The sequence below is a fragment of the Dermacentor silvarum genome, chromosome 2, assembly GCF_013339745.2.
Source record: "Dermacentor silvarum isolate Dsil-2018 chromosome 2, BIME_Dsil_1.4, whole genome shotgun sequence".
In the NCBI taxonomy this organism is placed as follows: Eukaryota; Metazoa; Arthropoda; class Arachnida; order Ixodida; family Ixodidae; genus Dermacentor; species Dermacentor silvarum.
Window position 1 is genome coordinate 163,883,911 of NC_051155.1, and position 11,242 is coordinate 163,895,152.

Genomic DNA, 11,242 nt, shown 5'->3' on the forward strand with positions numbered 1-11,242 from the left:
GGCATACATGGACGGCAGATTATAAGTGCCTTTCTCCGTTTTGCGAGCCTCTTTTCGGCACACGACAAAAATTAAGTGCAACTCTTCTCATGACGTGTGTATAGACGAGGAATCGTGCCGGGAATCGTTTCGAAACTTGACTTGTAAGATCGAGTACGCGTTTTTACTGCATCATTATAATAAAGAGAGTACAAATGACATACCCGCTGATGTCTTGAGCCGCACATAAAAAGGGCGCAAGCTCAGCCGCATGTTTCATTGTGAACAAGGCTCCCGTGGGGGAGCCGAAACGTTAATGTATTTTTATATATATTTCAACCTTTTTTAGTCGGTATCTCGATCCCTTCCTTTTAAGTATGCATCATCCCGACCAGACGGGCTTCCGTGATACTCTCAACTTCAAGATTTTTTTTTTTGTTTATTCATTATTTTTGTAGCGTTAGCTACACTGGCCGAGCCAAGCCCGTTTCGCGCGGCACATCAGGAGCCGTGCTGCGCATGCGCAAGGATCAGTGATGTCACACGGCTTGCGCACCGGAGCCACCGGAGCCGGCACCTCTCGCGCACTCCGCCGCCGCCGCGCGCGACTCACCGCCGCCGGTCTGCGCATTCCAGAGGAGTGACGTCGTAGCCGTGGTAGACGCACTGGCGCCGGCGCGCGCTCGCTGTGCAGTCGCCGTCTGACACTGCGCTGGAGCCGCTGCGCTTCTGATTGGCGTTTGCCAGTGTGGTATAGCCATGGAGAAGGAGATCGCAAATGCTGCTCAACAGCGCAGAAGAACGGAGAAGCTTGACTCATCGGATCCCGAAGTAGTTGCCTGGCAATTAGCGGTTGAGCGTAGGAGACAACCAGGAAAGCTAAGAATAATCAGCTGAACCTTTGCTAACGCTACGTATATCCTGGCATAGCCGAGCTAAGCCACTGCAACTTTTTTTTTACTGATATTCCCCTGCTGTATTTCTTTTTCTATGTATACGTGCGCCAGCACCTAGACCTTTCGGTTCTTCCTGGGCACGATAAATAAATTATTATTATTATTATTATTATTATTATTATTATTATTATTATTATTATTATTATTATTATTATTATTATTATTATTATTATTATTATTATTATTATTATTATTATTATTATTCGCCCCACGCGGCAGGCCGCATCTTTTTTTTTTTATCCAGCGGCCGTGATCATGTTATGTGAACGTCAATGGCCAAACGTCTTCTTCTTACGTGGCCACTATAGCGGCGTCACTCAGGGATCAGTATTGGGACTACTCCGTTTTTTAATTTTTATTAATGACGTTCTTTCTGCCATTCGGCATTCTTCATTCCTTCTATATATGCCTACGACATAAAGATTTCTAAGGCAATTCATACTGTTGATGACTGTCGCATCCAGCAGTCTGACCTGTTTTCTTTTTATAAATGGTGCACAGATAAAAAGATCACCTTGAATGCTGCTAAGACCAAAGTCATGACTTTCACCCGCAAAACAGCAAGCATTTGTTTTTCTTATTCTGTAGATTCTATGGCATTGTGTAAGGTGTGTGAGATCAATGATATCGGTGTACTTTTTGATACAACCTTACACTTATCAGGTCACACTAAACGCGTTGCAATGCAGGATATGCGCACTCTTGGCTCTGTTTGCAGACTATCGAGAGAGTTAAATTCTCCTATACACCGTTCCGCAACTCGAATACGCGTCGGTTGTCTGGAACGGCATTTCTAGATCCAACAGTGACATTATATATCGGGCCCAGAAAAAGTTTCTAAGCATATATCATCTCCGCTTTGCTAACAAGGACGCTGGATCCTGCTCTAGCACTGTCAGGTTATTGCATTGCCCTTACTTCGCTGCCGACGTAATCGAGCTGACCTTCCGTTTCTTTTAAAATTCCTTCACTTTACCCTCGCCTGCCCCGAACTGCTCAGTTGTATCATGTTTCGTATTCCGCGCAAGATCACAGACCTTTCCATGTTGCTGCCTGTCACCACCAACACTCAACCGTCCACAGAATACAGAGTCGTTATAACGCCCCCTTTCATGATCTTGATATTATTGCGATAGCAATTATATGAACACTTCAACCGGATTTCTGCTGTCGCCGTCGCCGTGAGGTTCCCTATAGATAAAATCTTCGCCGCGCGCCGTATGCCTGAGCGGAAGCGTGCGGGGACACGCGCTATCACGGAGAGCGAACGCACTCAATCTCCCACGCGCAAGCAAGGAAGCGGTAAGCCAGCGCCGGAGGGAGCGGGGGGAGGGGGGGGGGGGGGTCACTTCTACTCTTCCAACAACCGCGCTCGTCGCTCGCCCGCACCGTCTCTTATCTCCACACGGCTCTGACCTTTATGCGCCGTGCATTCGCCGCTCAGTTTCCGTTGAAGCGATAGACCGCACGTACCTTCGCCCGCTGCAGCGTATGGGCTTGCTGCCAGCGTTTTGACAGTCGTTGTCTGCAGTCATTCAGTGTGATCTGTTCATGTTTGTTTGTGCGCGCTCACACCACGCTTGTTCATTCAATTAGTAATAGTCGGGCCACATTTTCCAACGCACGCTACACATGCAATGCTGCCCGGATCGGCAGTGCAGCGCTACAGGTGTGTCCCTTCGCACGCGCTGCCCACGGGCAGCGCTTCTCATCAACACCACCGTTTCACACGCGCCTTCTCGTGGTCATCGAGTCTCTCTTCATGTCGGTCTACTTACGGCGCAGCACACCGGCTTACTTAATCAGCTCATGTTTACTACAATTCATATTGCTACCAAAGCCGCTCACCTTACTTCGTATGACATTGCTGTGTTGCTACCACCTTCATTGCTTCGCCCTTAGGGCGAAACTGTTACATTTTTTTTCACAACTCGCTGTCATTGTTCTGTTCCGAGCTTTGCGTTGTTGTGTCATAGTTTCACATATTGTTCAACTGCCCTCCTCCTCCTTTTTCTTATGTCTATTTTGCGCCTTGTTGTATGTACTCTCTTCTATTCAAGGTTATTTTTATTCATTGTTCTGATTTACTAATATTCCCCTGCTTGTTTTTTTTTATGTATGCTTGCCCCAGAACTTAGACCTCATGGTTGTTCCTGGGTACGATTAATAATGATTGATTGATTATTATCATTATTATTTACACTCTTACTTTCAAGATTGTTATTTTTCTTTTTTTCTTTTTTTACTGATATTCCCCCTGCCATTTATTTATTTATTGTTATTGATGTATGTGTGCGCCAGCACTTAGACCTCATGGTTGGTATATAAATTAATGATTGATTGATTGATACTTTGCTTCCATCATCATCATCACCACGTATATGGGTCCGCAGGCGCGGAGTCTATACCCACGTACCGGTGTGTATGGGATACAGCCCCGTCATGAGTGCCGCTCTGGACGCAGTGCACACGGGCTGGGTGTAGTAGTTGTTGAGCACCACGCCATCGGCTGCCAGGGCGTCCATGTTGGGCGTCGGTATCTGGGCGGAGCCGTGGAAGCTCACGTCGGCCCAGCCCTGGGAAGGTTGCGCACGCTGACTTTGAATTGAACGCTATATAGAGCACCGCTATTGGTGCACCACATTGGCCAGAAGTGACGCCGACAGATCCTTACGGGCTCTTAAAGCAGCCGTGTGTCCAGACAAAGCGTATATACAATTCTGTATTTCATACCATAGCGCTGTCAGTCACGAGCTGTAGAGGTCACGTGACCAGGAGAGGGTGAAAGCCGCGCCGGAGAGGGCAGGTGACGTGACCAGCAGAGGAGGAGAGGCGCGCTGGGAAAGGAGGCGACCAATGAGAGGGCGCGAGCTGGGGGGAGGAGGCGACCACAGTGAAGCTGTGCATTCGCGGCAGCTTGGATGGCCCGTACGGCGCTACTTGCGGTCGATGGGACGCGTCGGCGTCCACGGGCGACGGCGTTCCTAGCGCGTTGCGGGGGATGGGATGCGATCTGTCGAAACAGTGGAGATGTGGTCATTCCTTCGGTCTAAAATGAAGACTGAATGAAGCTGCATTTTTTTTCTTTCTTGTTTTTTTTCTTTTTTTGGTTGCACCAGGGAGGTTATACCACAGAAATATCCTGCTTCACAAGAAACTGCATGCACGTCCTTCACCTTTCTCCGTTTTGTGAGTCTCTTTTCGGCACACGACAAAATAAATTAAGTGCAACTCTTCGCATGGCGTGTGTGTAGACGAGGAATCGTGCCGGGAATCGTTTCGAAACTTGACTTGTAAGATCGAGTACGCGTTTTACTGCATCATTATTATAAAGAGAATACAAATGACATACCCGCTATGCGATCATCTACGCGCATAGGAGGGTGATATCTGAACCTCATTGTGGAAGGAACTCTACACTCAAGTATAGGTATAGGGAGGCAATACCAGGTAGGGTAAGGGTATACGCAGGGGCGGCGCCAGGAGGGGGGGGGGGGGCGGCCGCCCCCCAGAAATTTTCGCCAGCTTCCCCTTTGACCCCCCCCCCCCCCTAAGAGCGCCGAGAAGCTGACACAAGGTAGGCGGTATTGAAGAAAATGTCAATTTTTATGTCTTATAATTTGGAGGCAGATGCATGAGAGCAGCGCTGCTTACAAAGGACGGCCTTGCTTGAGCATAACAATTTATTATAGGAAATTTCTAATCACATGCAGCTACCCTCTCGCTTCTGATAGAAATGGCGCTTGAATAACAGCGCGAACTGCTGCAATAACATAAAAATGGTTCCAACGGTTCTAAACAGATTTAAAAATGGGCTACACTTCTTCGGTCTGCTTGCGCGAACCGGCAAGTTCGTGCCTCGGATGTAATAGCCTCTTTTTCAGGCGCCTTCCGCGCACAGGCCTCTTCGGCAGAGAATAAGCTTCGCCCTGCGGAGGTCGCATAACCGCGAGTGCTGTGTAACCGAAGGCCGCACACATATACCATGCGGCATATACGTGTCATATGCCGTGTAAATATACTAAATTTCAATTTATATGTTATACTGCGTTGCTGCACTAGCTTATTCACACTGGTGTGTTTAGAAGGCCTTTAGCCCAGTCAAGCTGCTAAAAGATTTTAGCCATTGAGCAATTGGTATCCGCATCGCAACCCTGTTGTGCTCTCGGACGAGTGTGTTGAACATACATAAATAAATGTTCGCTTTTTTCCAGTTCCTTTCATTGTTAAATGACGCAAGGAAAGCATACCGAATAACTACAAAGTCCAGTTAGCTCAATAAAACAAAATAAGAAACACGGTCAGAAATAGTGGGGGAATTTGTATTGCACAGAATCGTTGTGCTGAGCAATGACTGACATCTACTGAACATGCGCAACCTCGATATCTATCACGTTGCACTTAGCTAAGCAGAACGCCGTGCACGGTTATCAGAGTCTTGAGCGACTGAAGGAAGCGTATGAGCCATGTAACAAGATTTATCTCGGACTTCCGATCGATTAATTTTCAACATTTATAAAATAACAGAGGAAAGTGGAAGGGACTTAAACATGGTCAAAACACAACGCATAAGTTCCCCGCCTCCCTGCCCCCCATCCCCCCCCCCCCCCCCCCGAAGGAAGTCACTTGTCGTGGGTGCACCCCCCAGTAAAAAAATCCTGGCGCCGCCCCTGGGTATATACGGGTAGGGGACGGCGAGGCAGTAAGCACAGCAGGCACTCCACGTGCGTGCATTTAGTCACGTACACTGCAGCTGCGCAAAGGTGGCATGAATGTAAACTCGGAGGTCACTCAACAGAGCCTTAAGGAGACAACTCTTGAAGACAAACTCAGTCCAGAAAAGAAATCACTGCTTGAAGGGATCAACATGCCATCGCGAGCTCTAACCGCTGCGTATGGGGTGAATGTAATTAATGCAAAGTCACAGCAGGTTCTGGAATTGTGGTGGACTTATATTATAAGGTCCTTCATTTTCGGGATTTATATATTTAAGATTCGAGAGGTTAAAATTGTGTGCTATCTTTTCAAGAGGAAAACCGGGGAGAAATTCAGATTTTCACTGTCTGGTAGTCCTAAGCTTGGAATCTTCCTGATAATCTTCACAAACTAATACCACAGGTATCTCCTTTTGGACACAAGCGTTTTATTTAAGAAAACGCGAAACGACTCACAGGAACTTTAACTGAAAAAGAGAGCTGCTCGCAAGTCATGTGACCAACTTATATATGCGAACTTCGTTGGAAACGAAAAGAAATAGAGGCGTGTTTGGCGATCCCTTGCTTGATTCGTTCTCCACATCAATCACAAGCCCTTGTTTACGTACATCATTTAGATTTTGATAGTTTCTGTTTCCATCCTACAGACCTGTTAGGGCTTTGAACTACATTACTCGGGAAAACGTCCTCTCAACATCACAACTACCGTTCGCAGTGCAGAGCAAAGTAAGTGCAGCGTTCACTAACTTTGAAGCACAAAGCTTTGGCGTCCTGCCAGTTGTACAGCACCCGAGTGCTGTTCTCGGGGCATCGTTCTAGCAAATATTACTTAAACTCATTCTTTAGAGAATCCACTTCGTGGGGAACTTCAGAGAGGAGGAGGAAACAATTTTATTTTTGTCAATTTGGCTTAGTGAGGGGTGGATAAGGCGATGCCTTATACAGCCACCTCCTCAGCTTTTTTGATGGCCCGAAGTTGAACCTCCAGGCTCGGGCTCATGAGTATTGCTTCCCGCGCTTCAGGCGAGGGAGTGGCCAGAAGATCTGGTGGGGGGGTATCTCCCCTGCAGTCCCAGAGAATATGATTTAAATAGTCTATGGACCCACACAATGAGCAGTGTGGGCCTGTCAAGTCAGGGTCTGGTTTAACCATATGCTAGGACGCCTCTACATCGAAGGTCTCTACAACGAAATGACCTGTGTAACGAAGGAATACTTCTGTCCCGGTTCTATTGCGAGCTGTGCGGTGCGCGACATTTACAACGAAGTGCCCTGTATAACGAATGATTTCGGAGGCCCAAGCACTTCGTTATAAAGGCATTCGACTGTATGTATATAGATGGATTCTTGGCTTGATTGTGCGTCAGCAGCTTCACGTATGACACGTTGCACCCCCGAAAACTGTGCCAAAACAGGAATTCGGCAACGATGTCCTACGGCTTCAATTGAGGCTGTCGATGCTGTTGTTACCTCAAAGCACTCACGAGAGGGACTGGCTATATACCGAAGGCGACGAAAGCTACACACAGCAAGGACAAATGAAGGAAATAAGAAATAACGAAAGGGATCATTGGGCGATCGACATAAGGCCCGAAATGTACGCACCAGGTCGTCGGCGAAAATGAAGACGATGTTTGGTGGTTGCCGTTGCTCCGCGACCGTTCCCAGTACGGCAAGCTGAAGGGCCACCGCCAGGAGTGCTGCGAGTATCTGTCGGACATGGAAGAGCTTCCAGCCGTCAATGCCCGCTGGATCGTATGAATTTATCTTCGAGACGACTCCGCAGCGCGCTTCGCGCCACTTATTTCTTTATAGTGTTTGAGAGCAACAGTAATCAAGGCTGGTAAAGTATCCTGCCGAAACAGTTTTTATTCATTTAGTGGGAAAGGGTTTGTACTTGAGAAAACTGAAGGCTAAAACTTCCCTCGTTTAAGCTCCGCGCCAGCCCTGGTAAGAGAGTCTGGCGCCAAAAACTTGAAAGGTTTTTTCTCGTTTGTGGGCCGTTCAGACGCCCGAAAAGTTATCGAAAATCGCTAGGTTGAGGGCTTCGTTTCGTTTGTAACACGATGTATTCCTTCTTTACGTCTAACTAGACCCGCGTATATAGATGCTGTCAAAATTATTGACGTCACGGAGTTGGTTCGGGAACTTCAGGACGACGTCGCCGCCCATCTCTATTTGTTTGTGCCTAATTGTCTGGCTTGTCTAGTTTCTTCCCATGCTTGCATGGTATAGGGGTAGCCGTTTCGGTATATATTAATGCAGCTTAACTGAATATTCCTCTTTATTGTTCATTTAAAACTTCAGCTTATGGTGAACTGGTTATGCGACTGTAATACTGTTGTTCCTGTTATTCTTTTTCTTTTATTTTTTATTCATGCCTTTCCTTTTCATACCATCATCATCTTCGTCTTCTTCTTCTCCTTTTGTTCGCCTTCTCCAACGTTGAGTAGCTGGCTAGAACATAGTTCAGGCAGATCTCCCAGCCTTTTCTCTCATAATAAATCTCTCTCAACTTATTCTGTCGACTGCCCCCTTTATAAGCTTCGTCTAAACGAACGAGTGTCGTCCATTCACCTCTCAAAACCAAAACCGTGGACGTAACTCTAACTACACCTCTGCCAGTAAGAATGATTCAATACTGGTGCATAATCGCTGGTAATTGTGAGTAAACCACGTATTTGTACTTTCTGATAGCAGCGCACGTCTCAAAGCATTTGTACACAAGAATGAAGAGTTCGAATGTACGAACCTGGACAGAAGCTGCCATGGTTGTTGTTGCCTGAACGATTTTCGTTCCCAAAACTTGTCGCTCGTTTAACTGCCGGCTGCTTATATATATGAGCTGCATGTGTGGTCGCTCCCGGCTTTTGCAGCGGGCACTGTCACGTGATGGTCGTGCTCAGGTGACTGAACTCGCCGTTCGGCTCTTGTGCCTCCTGTTGCCGAAATCTAAACGCGAAATAATTGACGCGCTGCAGTCTTGTCCTACCGCGCTTATCTTCCTAATGGGCGCTGTGCTTTATGTAACGAAGGCGATGCCAGGCTTTGTACTTACGCATAGCGTACATTTCCTGGTCCACAAAACACTTCCTGGCCCTCGGGACAGAAGCAAATTGGCAACCTGTTCGATTTCCTTCACCGTTTTTAATTTCTTAAGCTTGCTTTCTCTTCGCTTTATTTTCTTCTTTCTTTTCTTTTTCAAAGGCCACCTGCATAGACTGAGGTGCGCAGGTGCGTGGCGATAAAGCATAGACGCAACACCAGAAGGCAAGCCCCAAAATTAAGCGTGTTGATAGATCCCGCAGATTATAAATAGTTTGGCAACCACGCTAGGGTATCATTTGACGGTAGGCTACTTTAAATAATATTGTGCATGAGGTGAAGATGATTATGATGATGACGATGATAATGATGAACCTGTCATGGCTTGTACCCAATAATAGGGATAGGCCAAGAAGCGGCCGGCAGGAGGTGGAGATCGATAAGGAAAGATAACCATGCATGCGATCATACTTGAATCATAGCACGCTGACGCAAAAATACTGAGAAAAAAACATTTGTCAACCAATCAGTCAACAGGCCCCAACAGGGTTTCACTCAAGCTTTTGCGGTCGAAGTCTTGGAGAATCCCGATAATCTCGCCAATGACAGTCTTTTTCGCGGTCCGCGATAAGCAGAACAGAAACATTTAGCACTATATATACTGGTCAGTCGAATTCCTAGCATCCAGATTCATATGCCAGAATCCAGATCTTCATTAAGCCCGCCAGATTGCAATCATCTAGACTGTTAAAGGGGCCCTAAAGGAAAATATTAAGTCGAGTTAGATAGAAAGTTCAGGCTTCTGTAATACCGAATTCGTTATTCGTGACAAAAACAGAGCTTTTGTAATTGATAAAATGATGAAAATAGGAAACTGGAGTGGCGCCACTTGTTGTGGACTATGGTATATCTCATATGTAACGTTAGCTGGCTGATTCCCAGAGAGCGACTCCTATGTCCGTCCACTGGGAGCTGTATTGCTTTCTCTATTTACAACCGCTGAAACGGTATCCTGAACCCAAGCAAAGCCGCAGAGCGACTTATGCAAGCAGAACACCTGCAGCCGCGACGCAGAGCTAAATGAAGTGTTTCTAAAAGACATAACAGCGGCCTATAAAGAAATCACGTGCATGCAGATACGTCAACTCGTGCGTTTTGGCGCGGGTGATTCAAATTGAGGAGCAGAAGCGAGACCTTCGGTGGCAATTTCCTACGCAACAAAGTGATAGATTGGCTCGCAGGAAACGATGATAGACTTCTAGACGACTATCGATCTAGCTTGACTTCATATTTTCCTTTAGAGTCCCTTTAATAAAGCTTGCTGCGCATGTCAGAGGACGAAGAGCTATAGACCAACAATTGAAGTGAGAAGTGTCGAATAATTTAGAAGCATATGTTCGGTAATGGTATATATACGCGTAAGGATGGTGATTATTATGACCAAATGTTCTGTTTTGTCGACGGAGGAAAATATCGCAATGACGAAGATTCTCTTCCTGCGTACAGTGAGAAAAATCAGTGATGATTGGGACGCATATTTCGAGGCAACAACAACAACGTAAGCCCATGAAGAGTGAAACCGACACGAGGACGTTATTACACCGCACTTGCAGCACGTAGAGGTCACGTATACAATGGCCTTGCTCTTTGAGCCGTGGCGTGTACCAAGCTCCACACAATCAAATCAGGATGGCGTTCGTGCATGTCTGAGAAGTACCACGCTGCAGTCACGAACTTAATTACGAGACCGATTTACAGAAACTTGACTCTTCTTCTGGCAGAGAACGTCACAGAATGTGCGATCTGTTTGAACCCCAAAACGCACGAAGGTTACCGTATCATGAAAGATGAGGGCTGTCGGAGCATGCTTTATGCTCAGCTTCACAATGATATAGCCAGGAACTCGGCGCGAGCGGCTTGAGTCAGAAGTCGGGTTGACCATCCCGATCCGACCGCTTTCACATGCATATTGCCAAGCGGGTTTGGCGATTCAACCAACCCCTTGCAGGTGGGTTTGCTGGTGGGGCTTTGCTCGGCTCGACCCGTTAGCGTTTGCATGTGTTGGTTGCTAGCGCGGGCGAAGAGCAATGAGACCGTGAGCGATGAGTTCCAAACAAAGACTGAACCTTTTTTTTTTATTCTCTCACGAGACACGGGGAGGCGCGTGCGCCAACAGACTTGCCTTTCAGGTTTTTAGCGTGGTGTTCAAGAGTGACGCTATAAACTAGCCATTTAAATGCGGGCCATTTATAGCGGCACGCGGATGGCGTTCACTACACATGAACCCGATGACCGGTTTTTGGCATGACAAGCCGCCTCGACCCAACTTTATCAGGTTCGTGTAAACGTAATGCTGCACTTAAGTGGAAGCTACGGGAAGTGCTCTGACGCCCGACACTGAGCAGATGATGAAGGACATGCGTGCATTTGCATGGTCATGTTCCTGATTGGCTGGTGCTATAGATGTAGCTTCCGGCCACTCCAGTGCCACATTATTGTGGCGAATACGCGGAAAAGGAGTCATTTATGCGTCTTCAGAATCAACTG

The 11,242-nt window shown here is 47.0% G+C and overlaps 1 protein-coding gene across 1 annotated transcript in view; it reads right to left on the minus strand.

Annotated features, from left to right (window-relative positions):
- Positions 1 to 10,637, minus strand: part of LOC119440530 (arylsulfatase B) — a 35,414-nt gene extending 24,777 nt beyond the window's left edge. The window contains exons 1-3 of the mRNA XM_049662956.1: positions 10,530 to 10,637; positions 7,256 to 7,360; positions 3,352 to 3,511 (exon numbers count right to left, since the gene is read on the minus strand). Coding sequence (XP_049518913.1) covers positions 3,352 to 3,511; positions 7,256 to 7,360; positions 10,530 to 10,637 — 373 coding nt within the window. The remainder of the gene's footprint in view (positions 1 to 3,351; positions 3,512 to 7,255; positions 7,361 to 10,529) is intronic.
- Positions 10,638 to 11,242: the final 605 nt, after the last annotated feature.